Genomic DNA, 20,970 nt, shown 5'->3' with positions numbered 1-20,970 from the left:
CACCTCGACTTTGAGACAAGCAACGATCCAAGTTGGCCACCAGGTGGCGCTTTAGACCTCCTGAGCCCAGAAAGCTCCAGAATGGAAAGATTCTCTGGAGGGTTTGGCTCATTTTTAGCAAATAATTAAAAATCAGCCAGCTTTTGGAATTGCCATCCAGGATGAATAAAATGTTTTCCTTAAATTTGTAAGATAAACTCTGCTGTTTTTACAATCCATGAGTAACTCTCCAGTGCTACCTAAAGAATTCACGTTGTCTCCCCAGGGAGCCAGAGGACACTGGGTGCCCTAAGGCACAGGCATGGGACTGGAGCCTCGCAATCCTTGCAGTTAGAACCAGCGTACGTGGTCACAGGGGAGCCAAGCTGGGGCTAAGGGAGTGGGAAAGAAAGGGCCTCCCTTGCTCAAAATCTTTGGGTGGCTGTTCTTGGTTTCTAGAACCTCAAAGCATTGCTGGGACGCCCTAGCTGTCCTGGGGTTTCACAGAAGCCCAGTCACGCTGCATTCAGCAGGCAAGGCAGAGGCCTGCTGCACCTGCTGGGGTCCTCTGGCCTCCTCCCTGGCCAAGGAGCTCCATTCAGTCCAAGCGAGCTGGGAAGGCTGGACAGGCATGGCAGCCATCCCCAAACAAGGAATGATAGGAGTTGGCAGATTAATCCCACAGTCTCCTCACTTTAGCAGGGTCAGTTCTGAGGGGTGTTCTCCACAACCCCTCAGAGAATCACCTGCAGGACGGGGCCCATGTTGTCCATGAGACTATCTTCGTTGGCCTCCACTCCTTTCCTGTCTTCCTCCCCTACTCCCTCACTCTGGCTTCCGGCGACCACCTCCCGCATTAACTGCTTGCCCAGACTCCTTGTCTTGGATTTTGCTTTCAGGGAGTGCAGACTAAGGGAGCAGGAGAATTAGGTACATTTGATGAGCACTCAATGCTCTGATGTTTTCAGAGTGCAAGTAATAAGAGAGGAGGAAAAAAAGGAAGATAAACATGGAAAAAGAAGCTCCCAGGAACCTCCAGAAAGCTATGAGCTCCCCCCAACTCTTTTAACTTTTGCAGGTGGTCATTTTACTTTTTTCCTTCAGGTTTGAATTTTTCAGTTGCTACCAGTTCTGTCCTGTGAGTAGAGAACCCGCCTCACTTAGATACCATCTCCCAGATCTGAGCTTGTCTTATAAAATATTAACCGAGTGGTATTCTTTCCCTGGAGCTCATAATGGCTCCTGACATTTTCATGCCAGCATTAAAGTAAGGAGAGCTGAAACCCAGGGGAAAAGCCTCCTCTATTTACATTTCAGAAACAGCCAGATGGGTTCTTTTGTGAAATTCAGCACCCAGTTCAGGCAAGCCTCTTAGCAAGCAGTGTTGAAAGAGGTTAATAGTGGGTTTGTACAGGTTACTTTTGCTTTATTTAGTTTCATGGAAATGCAAGTCTCAGCAAAAAGTAGGTTTATGCTTCTGTTAAATTGCCAGGAAAAGAAAATATCAAGACAGTTGTAAAAACAAAAAATTAAGAACCAATTTGATGCAAAACTTGGAACAAGACTGGAGCCACTCCATTCTCAGATATCTCGTTGAAAGCTTATAAATCTCTCAGTCGCTGTCTTTCTCTCTCATTCTTTTTTTTTTTTTTTTCTGATAGGGGAGGGATGTTGGTTTCTAAATTTTCAGTAATTTGTCACTCTCATTTCTAAAGACTCCATAAAGAGGAGATTGTTACATATTCTACCCAATGAAACATAAGAAAAAGCTTCTAGGTGGAATTTATTTTTTTAAAGATGAGTACCATTGTGCAAAACATTTTGAAGAGCTCTGAGTATGTTTACAAACAATTTGTACATCCCGCTTTGTACTCTATAGTCTATATTTGAGTGTCATTAAAATGTTATTGGTGCTGACAGAAGAATGGTGACTGATAATTCCATTTATATAAAGTTCAGAAACTGGTAATAACCAATATTTTTGCTGTTAGAAAACAAGATTATGGTTATTCTTGGGTGTTTGGGTAGTAACTGGAAGGGAACGTGAAGGGCTTTGGGGTGCTGGTCACGTTTTGTTTCCTGATCGCTATATGGGTATGGCCAGTTTTGGAAAAGCCATTGAGATGTGTACATAAGATTTGTTCACTTTTTTGAATTTATATTATGCTTAAATTAAAAATTTAAAATTGTATGGATATTACTGTGCTGGTTATAAGAAACAATTTTTTTTCACTTGTGGTAAATCTGTGGATCCCAGCTTTCGTGCACCAGTGGGATTTTTTGCTGGGCCACCATCAGCCTTGAGGTCAGTGTGATGCCATCTAGGGGCCTACTATTTGGCAGGGACGGCTTACCTGCGACCTTGGAGTTGTATGCTACTCCGACCCCACAGATATTGTTGTTGGCGGCAGCAGAAACTTCTCCTGCGCATCGGGTGCCATGGCTTTGAAAGAATATAAAGACACATTAGATATGCAGTGAGAAGAATTTGGCTACATCTCTCATGGGCTCAAAATTCTCTTTGGAACAAGAATGAATCTCCATATCACGTACAAGTGAAACTTGTGGCACTGAAGAGGTCCACCTAGTGTTAAAGCTCTGTGAAGCTTAAAGTGCTGAGCAAATCATTATGTACCTTTTAGTTTTCTGGAAAGCACTCCATTTTGGGGTGGTTGGTTAAGCCGCAATAGAGAACTGAAACAAGTATAAACTGAATCCTCAGAGTGCTGTGTTTTCAGACCCAAACAGCATTCAAGATGCAAAAGATTCCGATGGTACAAATCATCTGGAACTACCAGATCCAACCATGAAAAGTCTATTTTATTTATATTTATTTATCTGTTTATTTTTTTGAGATAGAGTCTTCTCGGTCACCCGGGCTGGAGTGCAGTGGTGCAATCTTGGCTCACTATAGCTTTGACTTCTTGGGCTCAGGTGATTCTCCTGCCTCAGGCTTTCAAGTGGCTGGGACCATAGATGTGTGCACCATGCCTGGCTAAGTTTTTGGAGAAATGGGGTTTTCCCTATGTTGCCCAGGCTGGTCCCAAACTCCTGGGCTCAAGTGACCCCCACCTAAGCCTCCCAAATTCCTGGGATTACAGCTGTGAGCCACTGCACCTGGCCAGAAAAGTCCATTTTAATGGTGGGTAGAACAGTTACAGAATCAAATGGATCACACTCCCAGGTCTGCTGGGACAGTGTGAGTGTGACCTATGGAATGCACAGGTCTTTCCACTCACTGTTCAAACTGTGGCATACAATCAGGAAATGTGGGTGAAGGGGCTCATCGACTACAGATCCCTAGGAATTTTCTCTTTCTGCAGTGTCAACCAGTGCACTATTTGGGTCATCCTCTTGGGACAAGCAAAGCTATTGCACCTGCCCTTTAAAAAAAATCACATCTAAGAATTGAAAGCACACACATACACACACACACACACACACACACACACACACTGTCTCTGTATGAGTCAAAGTAAATCCTGCCTCCATAAAGGCTACATATCTCATGCCTCAAAATTCTCTTTAGAACAAGAATGAAATCCACATATCATGTACCCAGATATGTAAACTCAGTGTCACTGCAGAGGTCGGCCCTTGTGTTAAAGCTCTGTGAAAACTTACAGTGCTGCGCAAACCATTATCTACTTGCCTTTCAGTTTTTTTGCAAAGCACATTGGAGATTTTTGACAAAGTGCTTAGTAATGGTTGAACTTGATGAGAGAGTCTTTCATGACTACCTTTACTCTAAATTCTAAGTAAAATGCTGCAGAAATGGTCTGGAAGCTTACACACATTATATAATAAAATATATGCATACTTTATATTGATTCACATATACTTTAAGTAAATGTATTTAATCATATATACTTATATCTACTTAGATATTTACAGCCCACTTATATTTGTGTATGTAATATAGACTCTTATATATCTCCAAATATTATATACTTAAACATATACCTATGTCAACTACATATCACATATAAACTGTATACATATGCTTTATATGCACACATGTTTTAAAATAAAACTTTAGTGGACACTGATTAAATTTGGCTTGCTTGGTTGCTGTTTGGTACATGCTAAACAGATAAATTTTAACTAAAAGACAATTCCATATCTAATTCAACTCAGCACTAATTTTATTATTATTTAATAATTGACCCTGACAAGATCTCCCAAAATGCTTGCCCAGAATGCACAGTGAGAAAGTGGCTAGCCAAATCTGGAACTAATGGACCATGCCACAACCCTCCCTGAAGGTGATTAACCTGTTCCTGTCCGAAAACAGTTCACCGAAGGCTGGAGGACAAGTGCATGTGAACCAGCTTGAATAAAATAAAGATACTAAATAAGTCTTCTGTATCCTTAATATTGGCTCCTAAGAGTGGGAGAGGAATGCCATGGGCTCTCCAGAGGAACATATGGGAGGAAACATTTTGTTGCTAAATTAGGCGACACTAATTAACAATCAGCCACAAATAGAGGCTTCTTGACGGTTGTTCCTAACACCAAGCCTTCTCACAACCCTGGGCTTTTGAATCTGGACTGGGCTTGTAATTTACTTTGACTGAAAGGATGTGGCGGAAGTGATGAACCTGGGCCTCAGGAGATCTTGTGGCCTTTCTGCTTTCTCTTGCTGCCCTGTATAGGCACCATATGAGCAAGCCCAGGCTAGCCTATTGGATGATGAAAGACACATAACCTGTCATGCCTGACACCCCAGCCAACAGCCATCCATTGACATGTGAGTGAGGCCATCCTAAACCAGTGACCCCCAGCAACGTGCCAGCCGACCAGGGACACAAGGGTGAGCTCAGCCAAGACAAGCCTAGCCTGGTCCAGATCAATAGAACTGTCAAACAACCTGCATACTTGGGAACAATAATCAATGCTTATTGTTTCAAGCTACTGAATTCTGGAATAATTTGTTATGCAGCATTATCATGGCAGTAGATTACTGATACGATGGATGAACAAGGCTAGCGGGACACCATGGCTCATGTGTGGGGAGTGAGGGCTAACACCTAGACTGTCATGGTGACTATACTGGGGCTTTTGTGAACAGCCTGTCTTGAGGGGCTGCTGGGGTGTCCAAATGAAAACCTGAGGCCCTATGCCCAACCCTATGGATTTCCTGAGAGACAGAACGGGCATGCCCTTTCCATCCACACCGCTGGCTTTTTCGCTAGAGTGATTTGATAATCTTGCCTAGCTTTTCCAGTCAAAAGCATGTATTTCTATATGAGTATTGCACTCAAGGTATAGCGTCAGATATACTCAGCAATGTGAATAAAACAACTGTCTTTTACCAACACCTACTATGGGATGGGCCCTGTGCTGAGAGTGTTATATGCATTATTTTATTAAATCCTCACGGCAGCCTATTACTATCCCTATTTTAAAGATGAGAAAACTGAGGCTTAGATAGATACGAAGACACTTCTCAAATAGGAGACAGAACAAGAATTCAAACTCAAGTCTGCTGCTTCCAAAGCCCTGCTCTTAACCATAATCTTTAACTATCATGTAATCCTATCAGAAACATGCAGATTGAAATTGTGATGGTTAATTTTACTTGTCAATATCACTGGGCCACGAGGTATCCAGATATTCGATGAGACATTATTCTTGGTGTTTCTGCAAGGGTGTTTTGGATAAGATTCACGTTTCAATTTATGGACATTAGATAGAGCAGCTTGCTCTCCATGATGTGTGTGGGCCTCATCCAGTCAGTTGAAGGTTTAAACAGACAGAAGTATCTGGCCTCCTCTGAGAAGAGAGAATTCTCTGGAAGACTCCCGTTGTAACATTGGCTCTTCCTGGTTCGATAGCAGGCTAACTTCAGACTCGAGCTGGACCATTGGCTCTCAGGGTCTCCAGCCTGGTGGCTTACCCTGCAGATTTTGGACTTGCCAGTCTCCAGACTTAGGTGAGCCAATTCCTTATAATGAACCTCTTTTTGTATGTATACACATCCTACTGGTTGTGTTCTCTGGCGAACCATGACTAAAAAAGTAACCAAGTAATTACACTTGCTGTTGCTGGTTTCTTAGTTCATTCATTTGCTAATACTCCTATTAGTCTATTTTCACACTGCTATGAAGAAATACCAGAGACTGGGAAATTTATAAAGGAAAGAGGATTAATTGACTCACGGTTCAGCATTGCTAGGAAGGCCTTAGGAAAATTACAATCATGGTGAAAGGCACCTCTTCACAAGGCAGCAGGAAGGAGAAAATGAGTGCAAGCCGGGGAAATGCCAGACACTTATAAAACCATCACATCTTGTGAGACTCTCTCATTATCATGAGAGCAGCATGGGGGAAACTGCCCTCATGATTCCATTACCTCCACTTGGTCCCACCCTTGACACGTGGGGATTATGGTGATTATGGTGATTACAATTCAAGGTCAGATTTAGGTGGGGACACAGAGCCAAACCACATCAACATTCACCCAAGTACTCTGGTACAACATTGTCTCTCACTTTGCAACATGGCTTTTGTTGGTGGCAGAAAATGTTGAATGGTCACCAGTAATTCTCTTTTCTCCCAGGCTGCAGTAAGGCTCCCATCATCCCTTGTACTCGTATGTGACCATGTGACTGAGTTATGGCAAATATGTGAGCAGATGGGTAAAAGCTATTTGTAAGCCTGGCCCGTATACATCACCGTTGGGCAATTATTCGTGCTCTTTCCTCTCACGTAGTTTGATGCAAAGAAGCCGAGCAACATTGGAAACCTATGCCAAAGATGAAAGGAGTCTGCATCCCTGAATCACTGCTTGGAGGAGAGCTGTTCCACCAGGAACACAGAGATCCACAGAGACTGCTGCGTGAGTGATAAACTTTTTTTTTTTTTTTTGTGCTGAGCCACTAAGCCACTAAGATTTTAGGGCCAAGATTTATTTGTTATAGCTACTAGGATAACCGGAACTAGCACATTTTAATTTTATTCCTATTGATTATTCCTATAATTTTATTAGATACTACTTGATAACCTGTTTGGAAGGAGAAATTATAAGTGAAATAAACTAATTTGAAAGATGCCACAGAGATGTTGGGTGACAAGGATCAGTACCAAGCAGTGCTTGATGCACAGAAAAAAATGGCTGCCTTGTCTAGTCATAGAATTTCCCTGCCTTCTCATTAGGTGTGCTCAGGGTGCATGATGGACTTTTGGCATTTGTTTATTTAATGCACACTCTGAGGCTGGTATATGGAAGTGGGTCTTTTAATGGTGAGTGGGCCTGTCTAACACTTTGGAGTTTCGATTTTGGCTCAGGTTTATTATTTAAAAATGTGAAATTATGAAATATTTAAAAAAATATAGACAATTTCAGTGAATAATAACAATGAATCTCATATAGCCACCATCCAAATCCGTCAAAGCCAAACATTTTTCATAGTTTGGATTATTTTTGAAAAACGTAAGTCTTTATAGGCCAGGTGTGGTGCCTCACTCCTGTAATCCCAGCACTTCGGGAGGCCAAGGTGGGTGGATCACTTGAGGTCAGGAGTTCGAGACCAGCCTGGCCAACATGGTGAAGCCGTGTCTCTACTAAAAATCCAAAAAAAAAAAAAAAAATAGCTGTGCATGGAGGCACATGCCTGTAATCCTAGTGACTAAGGAGGCTGACATGAGGTTTGCTTGAACCTGGGGGCTAGAGGTTGCAGTGTGCCAAGATTGTGACACTGTACTCCAGCCTGGGTAATAGAATGAGACTGTCTCCAAAAAAAAAAAAAAAACCCCAAGAAACAACATAAATCTTTATAGATATAATTGAGACCCTCTCTGATGTCATTCTTTCCTCTCCTTGCTTCCTCAGAGGTAATGACTGTACTAAGTTTGTTGTTCAGAATGCTTTTATGACTTTATAATCAGGTATGCATAAACATATATGCCACTATTTGCATGTTTTCAAACTCTATGTAAAAATTTCCTAGTATATAATTGATGTAAAATTGGCTTTATTCACTACAATTTCTGAAGTTAACTTATGAATTCTGGTTCATCCATTTTTAGTGCTGTGTAGTAGTTCATTTATAAGTATGTTGCAATTTATTTATTTATATTTCTAATGGTAGGTATTTAGATTGTTTGCAATTTGCTTGCTATTACAAATAATTTGAAAAGAAACATTCTTGTTTATTATTTCTATGTACGCATAAGGAAGAGTTTCTCTGGGGTCTCCTTGCAGAACTTAAAACAGGTTACATGGCTATGTACTACCTTCAAGGTATGAGCAGTCCTGTTGCTCAATCCTTTTCAGCACTTATCATTGTTGAATGTTACCATTTTTAGTAGTCCATTTGGTGTGAAATGGGATGTTATTGCTTCATTTTGGATTTCCTCATCACCAGCAAGGTAATCTTTGCAAGGTTATTTGGCTTACATTTTCTTTTCTGTAAATTGCCTGTTAATAACCTTGGCCCATTTCTTCTATTACGGTACTTTTATTTATTTATAGTTGTTCTTTACAAATTTTGGATATTAAGCCTGTTTTCCATAAAATTTTCTGCACATGTTTTCTAGTCTGTGGCTTGTCTTCCAAATTTATTTACTGTGACTTTTTTTGAATAAAAGTGTTTAATTTTAATGTAGTCAGTTTTATTAATCATTTCTTTTTCCATGTGGTTTAGTGGCTTAAGAAATCTATCCCTGCCGGGCGCGGTGGCTCAAGCCTGTAATCCCAGCACTTTGGGAGGCCGAGGCGGGTGGATCACGAGGTCAAGATATCGAGACCATCCTGGTCAACATGGTGAAACCCCATCTCTACTAAGTACAAAAAATTAGCTGGGCATGGTGGCGCGTGCCTGTAATCCCAGCTACTCAGGAGGCTGAGGCAGGAGAATTGCCTGAACCCAGGAGGCGGAGGTTGCGGTGAGCCGAGATCGCGCCATTGCACTCCAGCCTGGGAAAAAAAAGGGAAACTTTGACTCAAAAAAAAAAAAAAAAAAGAAATCTATCCCTAATTTACATTCTGCAGAGAGCCTCTGCCCTTTCCAGATATTCTTCTGATCCTGAAGAGATTAGCTGAGACTCTAGCACCTTTTAAAGGTCAGAACAGGAAACATCTGTCATCTAATGCCTCTAAGAGTGGCCACTTATGAGATTTCATCTACATGAAAAGAATCCTAGTCTCCACAAACCCTTATCTTAACCCAGACACACCTTTCTATTTATTCCAGGTCTTTGGATAATAACTCTTTCAACCAATTGCCAATCAGAAAATCTTTGAATCTACTTATAACCTGGAAGCCCCTGCTTCAAGACACCCTGCCTTTCCAGACCACCCAATGTCTACTTCACATGTACTGATAAATGTCCTATGTCTCCCTAAAACATATAAAGTCAAGCTCTAACTCAACCACCTTGGGCACCTGTTCGCAGGACCGCCTAAGGCTGTGTCATGGGTCATGATCCCTAACTGGCAAAATAAGCTTCTAAATCAATTGCAGAAAAAAAGAAAGAAATCCATTCCTATGTCGTGATCATAAAGATGTTTTTCTTTATTTTTTCCTAAAAGATTTATATCCATTTAGGTCTTTAATTCTTTATTTATGCTCAATGTGTGGCATGGATGCCTGCTTCTCCCCATGTGCATAGTTATCCCATTTACCGAATACCTTCGCTTCATCCTTTCCTCATCATTTTAATTGCTATCTTATTCATATTTTAGGCTTCCTTTTATGTGGCGTCTGTTTTTGCACTCTCTATTCTGTTTCTTGGTCTTTTTTGTCTCTCTCTGTGCTAACCGTACAATCTCATATTATTATTGTTATGTAATGTTTTTGGTATCCAGTTGGCAAAGCTTCCCCATCTTGCTGTTGTTCTGTTGTTGAACTTCTACCTCTTCTTCTTCTTTATCTTCGTTCTCTTCCTCTTTTTCCTGCTCCTTATTTGTTTTCTTCTATTTTGGCCACTTGTTTCTCCATATCAATTTTAAAATAATTTCATCTAGTTCTACTGAAAAATCTATTGAAACTTTAATTGAAATTGCAACGAATTAATAGATTAATTTGACATGTCTTTATATTGCTCCATCTTCTTATCCATGAACTTAGTATGCCACTCTATTAAGTTAGGACTCCTTTATGTCTTTGGTAAATTTCATAATTTTCTTCTTAATGATCTCACACATTTTCTTAGATTTATAACTATTTGATTGGCTATGAAAGGTAGAATAATGTTGAATTAAAGAGATGGTAGAGAGAGCCCACATCTTGATCCCAGACTTAGAGAACATTATCAAAGCTTCACCATGAAGAATCATGTTTGCTCTAGGTTTTCGATAAACAGACTGTTATCTTCAATTTGATAATTATCTCCTTAACTATATCCAGGCTGTATTTTATCACATTTATTGAGACTTTATTCCACAGGCTGTATTTTTCAGCTGCAATTCATTCTTTTCATGTCCATGCTTTTGTTTTTGCCTATGTTTCCCCCCCCCATTTACTTTTCTTTAAAATAGATGTTATTCATGCATTTATCACCCTGAACAAACTAAAAATAACTTATTATAAAGTCTTTTTCAAGACTGCTTCATAGAACCAATTTCATGTGGTATAAACTGATACCTTCATTTTTCATTTTTTAGGTTTTTTTTTTCAGATATTTTGGAATTTTGGATTTTAGGATAATTTTGATGTGGAGATTTTTTTCCTCTTTTTTTTTAACCTCTTTTCCTTTTATGGCTACTTTTCTGGCTACTGGTCCTATTGCTGTTTCAACTGGCTCCTTAGTTCTGTTTCTGACAGCCAGCTTCTACCGCAGTGTTTCGGGGATCTGCATTCAGAGATGAGGAGATAAGACAGATCAGTCAGCAAGCCAGTGTGCAACTTTGTCAGGTTCATGCACATGAGGCTGTCTTTGCCTTCTGGTCTCCAGTCTCCCTACGTCTATAGATTCTTAGACAACAGAAGACCCATGGTGGCTAGCTGCAGTCCTTTCAACCGTGGCTTTGGAGAAAGAAGCTCCGGTGTTAGGCATATTAGAACTAAAATGCAGATACTTCCTGGCTAGTTTGGCATCAACCACATTTGCTGGCTAATGTCCAATGAGCTCTACAGGGTAAGATTTTAGGTTTTCAAGAGCCTACTTGATAGAACAGATGAGAAATGAATAGGTCAGACAGAATAGGTTAGAATAGGGGATAGGTGAGCATGAGCAAATCTGCTTCTGGGAAGTCCCTGAGTCTGCTGGCAAGCACCCATTGCTTCCTGGGGAAGTGATCAGGCTCCTCATCTTTCTGAGGCCAGATGCTAGACATTTCAATTTTCCTAATAGATCAACCTTGTCTCATGCATTCAAGGTATCTTTGGCTATAACTCTTTTTTCAATCAGGAGTGCAGAAACACAGGCACTAGAATCTTGACAGAAAGTTTAACCTTGAGCTGACTGTTGGCCAGTTTCTGTCAAAAGCTTACATGAGAAAGCAGGTGTCTGAGAAAGATGGGCGAATGGCTGAACCATCCATTTACTCCTGTAGCATCAATTCTCCTACTTTTCTTTGCAGTTGAATAATGTTTGACTTAGCTCCTGTAGAAATCTCTCTACTGAATTTCACAACTCTATTGGCTATTGGTTAGGGAGTGCTCACCATGCACCATGCTCCGTACCAAGCACTCGATAGCTGTCTCCAATCCCCAGCAGAAGCCTTCAAGGTGGGAGCTTTAGTCCCAGTTTATAGATAAGGGAACTGATTCAGGGATCGCTCATTCCATACCAAGCAATTAATGTAATACTACATTTGTCTACATAATGTGCTGTATTTTTCTCTCTTAAGAAAAGAGTTATTGCCACCTGAGGACTATAAAATATCTCTATGGCATGTACATTAGCTTACAAGGCAGAAGTAATTATACCCAAATATAGGTCTTTCTTTTACAATCTTTATAATTTTCTCCACAACTGCTAAGTCTATATTACATCTACTCCTTTTAGCTGAAGGAAAAATTTAAATACTAAATACTTTTCTAATCCAAGTAGGGACCTAGAAATAAAAAAAAAAATTAAACTCTGTTGGATTTCACTGTGCTTTGGTTTGGATGTAGAAAGGGTTGGTTAAAAGCAGTAACCTTTGAACTAATATCGACTTATGAGGTAGTCTTGAAGCTCACATTAAAAAGTAGTTAGCTTATGTCTTTGAAAGCAGTTTGCATTTTATTATCCAGGAGGTGGTTTCAGAATTAGTTCATAAAGACATACGGGAAAGATGTTTATCTACTTCAAAACCATTAAGTGTCACCAGGGTAAGGTATTGGTTTACATCAGTGTGAAAATAGCCAATCAGAGAGTGCCATTTTTCTCACACTTTGTTTGTGGCCTGTTGCGTAGGGTTCTTCAGAATGAAATATGACTTTGAATAAGAAAATAAAAGTTAATCACAGAAAATCTTTCTTATTTGAAGTTTTAACTAATGCTATTAATCACATTGGCTCACAAAGAGATAAATGTTCTTCAGCCTCCATTTATTCATCTTCCTTCCCTCCATTTTGGTTACTTGAGTAATAAATGTCTTCTTTCTGGCTGAATTTACAGTAAACTTTTTGCAGCCAAGAATTGCATCTCACCCAGAATCTCTCACTGTTTAGGGCTTAATAGATAGAGTATGCTGCATCCTCTGACGCTTCATAAATATCGTCAATGGCAGGGATGACATTTCAGTGGTGAACGCCTGTCAAAGAAATGCCATGCAAGAGGGATTTTTATAGACAACAGCACAGTAATGGAATACAGATCTGCAATGCATCACCAAACATTGACCTAAAACCAAGCAGGACTGCAAGATTATTGACAAAATGTGGGCTGCAGACCTTGAGAACAGCAGGCAGCTTGAAAATGGACAGATGTCAAGGCCGCTCAGCACCTTGGCATGTTGAAAAGGTATGCCACTCATCCATCAGCCACTCAGTCAATACTTTTGGAGTGCCAGCAAGGAAAAAAATGTGATGCTAAATCCTGATACCTCCCAGCAAATCAATCATATCTGTTTAGCACATTACTGATGCTTATTAAATGTATATTATTTTCTACCTTTTTGCAATTTGAGTTATTATTATTATTATTATTGGTCAAATGTATTGCTCCTTGCAAGCTAGGAGAAAATTATATTCTTTTTGAAAATTTCTTAGCCGTGTTTCAAGTACATCCTTGGAGCTCAGATACTGCGTGTAATTATTAAATGGTTCACAGTAGAATAAACACACTTGCTCTGCTTAAGCAGGAACAATCCAATAAAAGCAGATCAAGCACAAGACAAGCTATTCTAATATCCACATTCCCTAAAAGCAGCACTGCCTATGTATGACGTTTGTTTCCCTAAAGCACCCTTGCCTTGGAGTTTAATAAAGGAAAACAATGAGTAAGTGCCGAGGATATGAGATGATGGTTTAAAGCGTCAGGAAAACCTAGGAGAGATGTGTTGCTCTTGAACTCAGTCTCTCAACCAAGGGGAGCATTTTACTTGTTTGAGTGTCCCTTCTAGTGCATTTTATTTGCTACTTTCACAGCAGGGAGAATCTTGTGCTGGAGAGCCACTGCCTTTTCCTGTGAAGCAATTGCTCCTGCGTTGTAACTAGGCTTTGTGGCAGTCAGTGTGGCTGGAATAGTTAATAGCAACAAGCCCATTGCTGGCCAGCATGTCAGCCCTCAATGTGGAGTTTTGGCCCCACATTTCTCAATAGCTCCAAGTCTGCTGAACAGAGATGGGGCATCAGATTTGGTGCCTATGCCCGGAAAACACCTGAAGAACCTGTGGGATGACTTGGTGTCTGCACAGTTGGTGAGAGGCTCATGCTGGGTCCTGTGCCAGCCAGGAGCAAGTGCCAGGCTCCAGGCTATTGGGGCTTCTGAGAGTGGCAGCATATCTTGAGTGTAATGAGAGAATGAACCTCATCTATGCGCCTGGCCCAGTTTCTGACCCAACCACGAAATTCCTTTCTTTCTCCTAGCAACTTGTCCAACCCTTTTATTCCCCACTGCACTTGTGAATCCTTCTTAGAATGCTGCCTTCTGCACCAGCCTCCAAATCCCATGCCAGTTATCCAGACCACCTCTTGAACATATCCTGCACCTCCCCACCAGCCCATTTTGACCAGATTGTATCCTTGCCCTGGGATAGATTTGTTCCCTACTCCCAACTCTACTTATTGCCTTCAGTAAAATCCTAGACCAATGACCCACTGGCATCAAATCCTGCCTCCACTTCTTATTAGCTTTGTGACCTTGCACAAGTTACTTAACCTCTCTGTGCCTTAGTTTCCAGAACAGGGAAAACCATAATACCTATTTTAGAGGGTTAGTATGAGGATTAGTCGAATGAATACATGCAAAACACAGAACAGTGCCTTAAATACAGTAACTGCTCAATGTGTATTAGCTCTCCTTGTGTTATTTGAGCCTGGGCTACATTTTTGCACTGTAGTAACTTGGACATCTGTTGCCTTCTTATATGACATTGCAAGCTCCTTGGAAGCATGCACACCAAAACGAAGAGCTTCATGACACCAAACTGAAGTCCCAGTTCTGCTAGTGCCTCTTTGTATGCCCTACGCTTGTTAAATTCACTTCTTATTATTAGAAAAAAAAATCAAAGATATACAAAAATGGAGTAAAATCCCATGTACTCATCACAGAACTTTAACAACGATTCACCCGTAACCAATTTTATCGCCCCTATGCTCCAATCATTCTCTTTCCTCCTGCCCTCAAGCCGTAAGTAATATTGAAGAAGCTTTCAGGCATAATATCATTTTATCCCAGAGGGTTTTTAAAATAAACATGTCCTACACTCATGGAAGGGACGCTTTATTTAAATTCTCCTTCAGTCAAGCAGGAATCATCTCCAGGACCATGGTGACATTTTGAGCTAAGGATTCCCCAGTGCTGTGGACTTGAACTTCACCCCACCCGCCTCCTATAATCATTTACAATGGTAGTTATGTATTGAAAGTCATTAAGATTTGGGTGGTGGCATCATCCAGTCTTTGTAATAACAAGCCATAGTGGGTGAGGATCTTTGAAGATAACTTTATAATTGAGAAGAACCCATTTACTGGTCAAAGTGGACCCTCTGTCTTAGTCACTGGCTCCCTAAGGCACGAGGATCATGCTCGCCTGAGTCACTATGACTGTGTCTCGGGTAATTGGACACTTGGGAATTCTTACCACTGACAGTGATGAATTTTATTGCCCTAAGCACTAATCAGTCCTAACTGGAGGTTTTTAGTTGGTTTAAAATTATACTTTCGAGAGCAAGTTTGCAAATGAAGTATTTAAGAGAGAAGACATTTCCCTAGTGTTTTTAGTTTTTTTAAGGAGTATTTTTACAGCACATGTCCCAGGAAGATTTGGCTAGGGGAGATTGCGTTGGGGTTCAGAAAATGAGATTGGGGGAAAACCATTCCATTGGTTATATTTTTGTGCTTACATCAATCAATCAAGGACTAATTTAGTACCTTCTAGCTACAGAAAGACAGCAAGTAGCCAGCACACGTGTCACCATCGCACTTTCTGATATTCATGTGGACAGTTGGTAATCAATCCCACTGAAGCCAGACCCTCTCATGGCTCTTCTCAGCACTGTGCTCCAGATGGCCATTCCCAGTTCTGTTTAAACCCCGGCTTAATGGCATTCATTTAGTAACTTGACATTCTTGTGTCTGAAATGGTTTGTTTGCTAAGGATATGCTAAGATCTAGGGTTAGAAGTCATAGAGGTAAAACATACTTCATGCCAAAAGTTTTCAGACCTTTTTCATACATTCTCATCCTCCAAACACACACCTCCAAGCATTGCCTGTCATTTTCAGGTTGCAGGTGACGTGGATAGAGAATGAATTGTGCTATCCGACATCAGCAATGATGTTTGCAAAATATTAAAAGTTAATTTTATTTTCTTTTTTCTTCTTTTTTGCATTTGTACCCAGAACCTGTGTACCCTGTGTCAACCCCTCATCAGATTGTGGGGTGGGGGAGGTCTCAGATCAACTCACTAATTTTAGAGAAAGAGTCTAAGCTTCCTGTTTACTGAGGCTCTACCCCTGAACATACTCTGGTCATCAAGCTTCCTGTATCAAATAATACAAATGATACTTGCAAAGGATAGTACAAATGTGGATTTGGAAACAATTTGAAGCATGGGGCTGATCTTGGCTTTGACTTGAATTTGAATTGTTTGACCAAGGAAGCCCTTCAACCCTTCTGAGCCTGTTTCCTTACCACTAAACTGAAAATGACAACTTTTGTTTTATCTACTACTTAAAGTGCTATGAGAAAAAAAAAAAAAACAGATAAAGTGCTCTACACATCATATATTTTTATACAACTAATTGAAGTTCATATGTTTTTATCAGTAACAGGGAAACAGTAGGTTTAAAAATTACAGTATTATTTCATTGAGCAAGCCTCACATCTTTATTTCTTTGTATCTCTTATGTGCAATTAACCATTTAAGCAAAATGTTTACTTGAAGAAAAAAGAGATCACATTTCTATGTTTAGTAGCAAAAACAGGCTGAAGGAAATTATACTCTTGGATGGACTCTTTGGGTAGTTTGACATGGTAGGATGTTTGTCCCAAGTAATACTTCAAACCTCTGCCTCTGAAGTATTTGAAAATGTTCAAATACTTCAATCATACTGGCTGTTTTGTTGAAAGGGACTCCGTAAGCTATTAAGAGGTCATAGCAGAAAATATACAGAACACTTTTCAAAAACACATAGACACAGACCCATGGGGCAAAAAGCTTGTCTACAGTAGTTTCAACACATAAAGCAAAATCAGCATGTTTTAAATCACCTTGAAATGGGTTGAGAAAGGACTTGTTATTTCTATTTTCTTTTCTGTTTAATGGATTCAAGTGATAAATAATTTCAAGTTTAGCAGAACAAATCAGACAGAAGATTGTTCTGGTGGAAGACTGTAATATTAAAAATTCCACTTTAGAGAATGTAGCCACCGAGAAGAAAAATCACAATATAATTTAATGAAGCATGAGGATTATTTTGCTGGTGGTAGCCAAACTTGAAACAAAACAAAGTAAAATAAAATCCCAAAGTCTAAAGTCAAAGAGACCTCCCAAGGCCCAGTTTACCTGTTAAACCAGTCATCCGTGTATCGAGGGTAAGGATAGGGATCGTTGCTGCTGAAGTCGTAACTTGCTTCGGCATTCTGAAAAACACAATGCAATGCAATCTCATCAGGTCCATAGAGCCGGAGGCACAGTAAAGGGAACGTGCTGCAAGACTACATATTTCTGGTCTTCCCTGGAGTGCTGGGTTAATGGGCTGCACTGGGCTAACCCTTGCAAAATTGTGTTGGAGCCAAAGTGTGTCCTTGGAGCTTTCTATCCCCTCTTGATATTCTCTTCCAGGCTTCCCCATTTCATCCTATTTCAAGCCTTCAAGGGGTAACCAAATTTGAGCCCTGTGTTCTCCAGGACTTTCTCCATTTTAAGTTGATGTAACTTTTGTGGGTTAATGGATTTTACCTGGAACCCAGGGCTTAGGGTAAGCTTCCTTGATGATTCCTTGGCCAGATGGCCAGATGTTCTAGTTCTCACATCATAAGTGAGATGGCCTCTAGAGTTTCCATGCTTCATGCAGAAGGCTTACATCCCGCTTCTTCCTTCAGACTGGCATAGGCTGGTTTCCTTTCCCCTTAAGGGTGTGAAACTCCTGCCCAATGCCCTAAAGTTGTCCACAATTGATCTTATTTATTCACTCAACAAACATTGTTAATAGTCCAATATATGTCAGAGACTTTGCTAAGTACGGGAATACAGTGGTGGCATCCCTGCCCTCATGTAACTTATAGCCTAATTGGGTGGACAGACATAAATCGAATAATCAAACAAAGAAATATGCCATTGCGAACTTCAATACGTGTCTGTATGAACTCTTATGCCCTACAGCCTATGGTCAAAAGTGTGCTATTCTGTGTATCCAACACCTCCCTTTTCCCATTGAGAATCTTTCTCCACATAAATCAATTATGTCGTCACTTAAACTATCTAAGTAATTCTGCATTTTTTTTAAAAATTTAACATTTAGGTCTTTAGTTGGTCTGCCTTTTATTCTGGCCTATGATGGCAGACGATCCACCATTGTTTAGTGAATAACGCATTCCTTCCCCATTCCCCTCTCTGCTTGCCTGGAGATGCTGATCTCTCTGAAGTTCCTCATCTCATTCGCCTCTCTTTTGTTTTTGGGGTCTGAAATGAAGACCCCAGATGGCTTCTTGGTTCACAGTCTACATTGGGCCAGGAAACACTGGCTTAGAGGCATATTCCAGCTTTGGCATTTCTTGATTTTATGGGTCCTAAGACATATTTAGGAACTGTGCTTTAGCATAAGGTAACACACTAGTTTTATGACACACTTGAGTTTGTAATGGCATAATGTTTTTAAGAGCAACTCCACTAATTCCATTAATTTTTGTTTTGCTTGTTTAGATGACAAAGGACAGCTAATTACCAGTAGTTGTAATAATCAGATTGTAATGCTAATTTATTTAAACAAATGCTGTACTTGGGCAGGAGTCACCCTGAAATGTGGTCCAGTCATTTGCCTGGAGTCTTAAGCACATCTATCCTTTATTTCTAGCATCTGGGTCTTCATTCAACACGCGGCTTTTTGAGAGGAGGAAGTCTTCCTGTCTCTACCGACCGTAATTACTGGCAAGTCGCCAGTTTTCCGACTCCTTCCCCACTTAGACCCCAAATAGCTTTCATTCAGTTTTAAAGTTTAATTCTGTATCTGGCCCACAATGCTTTTCCCTGGGACACCCTCTCAGATTTGGCCTTTCCCCCAGTGACTCCCCAAGCAACATCTGGATTTCAGTTCTTTTCAGAGATACTGTCTTGAAATAGCAACTTATTTGTCTTCCCAAATGCATTCTGTTCTAATCCCTGAATTTTTCGAGATAAGAGCATTCTTAGGTAGAGTGAGTTAGTGGGATAGGAATATCGAGAGAAACATGAGTTAATACTTTTTCTTCTGGGCTTCAAAACTGAGATTGAATCTTAAGCAGTAGATTTGGAAGAGTATCTGCTCAGTTGCGTTTGTTTCTCTATAGAAAGATTTAAAATTCCCTGAGGTGAGGTGGGCTGGAAATCCAGCAGGAGTGGCCCCTCAGTAGGCCCCTGAGGCTGCCTTTTCCTTCTGAGCTGTGCTCTTGGAGTGGGACGGGGCACGCTGGGATGTCCAGCCTCAGAGAGGCCTAGGACTCAGCTCATGACAGGGGCATGGAGTGGCAGAGCAGAAGTGCCCCTGTGAGGCATCTGAGCTGCAGGCTTGGGGCAGCCCCATCCTGCATTCCCTTGATCCCCAGTGCAGAGCAGGGAGAGGCAGAACATTCTGTGGGAGGTTGAGGTGGGTGAAGACGTGATGCTGAGAACCAGCTGGCCTAGGACATTGTGGTGGTCAGGACAATGAGCATCCAGGGTTTAGGCAGGATCTGGGTGAATTGACCACCGAGACCAGTGGGAATGGGGTTGCTGCAGAAGCCGGAGTGGACAGATGATGAAAGCTAGCACTGGGCCTGTCTCCCTCTCTGGAAGGCTGTGTGAGTCTTTTGAAGCTTGAGGGCGCTTCTGGACACAGGGAGGGCAGGGTCAAAACCTGAGCTGACTGAGACCACATTTCTATCAGGCTGGCGGGGGAAATGAAGTCAGCGAGAGAAAACTAGAGAGTGTCTTTCCCTTTGTAGCTGCTGCCTGAGTGACTTTCTTCCCAAATTTTCCACTTGGACTTATCTTTTGAGCTGATAATTATCACTGGGGTCTGTCTGGGTGAGGCTCTTGGCTGTGCTCCTGACTCTGGGAAGATAGTTTGCCCCGACACAGCAGGGGTTGGAAGGAGGACCTGGAGAGTTCTGTGAGCAGAGCTTATAGCTGAGAACCCTCAGAACTCCGCGACCACTTTTATGACAAGAAGAAAGACCGTGTATTGCCTGGGGTCAAATTGGCCTCTGAATGATGAAATGGATGATAACTCAGGAACCCCAATCGTTTTGTTGCCTTTGCAATTAATTTTCGATGACTAATGCTTAATTCCTTGGGTAACAGTCTACACTGAACATTAAGGAAGGCAAACAGTTGTTATTCTTGTCTGGCTGTATGTTTTCTGGTTAAAAATCAAACGGTTTCTAGCAAGGAAGAACAATATTTTGCAAGGGCTCTGTTTATGCTTTTACAGCCAAACCGAGTCGTTGATTGATTTGAATTACAATGCTGTCTCCCATAAAGTTATTTGTGTACAGGAATAAGTTAAACTGGCCTTGAATGATACTGGAGTTTTCTGTAATTGCGATTAACATGGACATTTGGAGCAGGTGGTGTTTGGTGAATTTAATGTTCTGGTCACTGAGGCTTGCAGATGCTTGCTTTGTTTGGAGTTCTCTAACTTTTCCGAAATCTTTTTATTGATTTTCTTGCTTTGGAAAAGACTAGCTGTTTAGTGAAAATAATTTAATCTCTGATGATTCAGGATCAAGATGATTCAGAGTCATCATTAAGAACTTGAATTAATATCATTGTACCATCACACCGAAAGTGAGAAGGTTGGGTTGATTCCAAGCTGACCTCAGGGGGAGTTATTTCTGGAAGAAACTTCTGATGATGGCTCGTTTTCTCTTCTAAAAGTTTAGTGCAAGGGAGGAAAAAACCCATCTCTGGTATTTAATAATTCTAGGGCTTAATTTCTGAATATTTGAATGTGTAATTAGAAAGAAAGATGGGACTTGCTGTTAGCTAGAAAGTTTAATAATTACAACTTGGCACTGTTTGCACTGTGTACTTTTCAAACAGATGGCCTGCACCACGCTAAGAAAGGACAGTCACTTTTTATATTCACAGATTCCACTGGCTTTTTATATATGAGGTGCTGTATTTGCGTGGCTGTCAAAGACGCAGGCCCACAAATGGCACCTTTCAGATTTAGGGCTGGTCTCTCGGAAGGCTGGTGATGACAGAGGTGGGA

At 40.9% G+C, this 20,970-nt stretch overlaps 1 protein-coding gene across 2 annotated transcripts in view; it reads right to left on the bottom strand.

Moving 5' to 3' along the window:
• Window positions 1-20,970, bottom strand: part of PCSK2 (proprotein convertase subtilisin/kexin type 2) — a 244,114-nt gene that overhangs the window by 45,560 nt on the left and 177,584 nt on the right. For both annotated transcript variants that reach the window (XM_032248043.1, XM_032248044.1), the window contains 2 exons: window positions 17,085-17,161; window positions 2,334-2,422 (listed from right to left, as the gene is read on the bottom strand). In XM_032248043.1, the coding sequence (XP_032103934.1) occupies window positions 2,334-2,422; window positions 17,085-17,161 (166 nt within the window). The remainder of the gene's footprint in view (window positions 1-2,333; window positions 2,423-17,084; window positions 17,162-20,970) is intronic.

The sequence above is a fragment of the Sapajus apella genome, unplaced genomic scaffold (genome assembly GCF_009761245.1).
Source record: "Sapajus apella isolate SASKATOON/1434 unplaced genomic scaffold, GSC_monkey_1.0 scaffold65, whole genome shotgun sequence".
Taxonomy (NCBI): Eukaryota; Metazoa; Chordata; class Mammalia; order Primates; family Cebidae; genus Sapajus; species Sapajus apella.
Note: the sequence above shows the minus strand (reverse complement) of the source record. Positions and strands in the feature narration are given on the sequence as shown.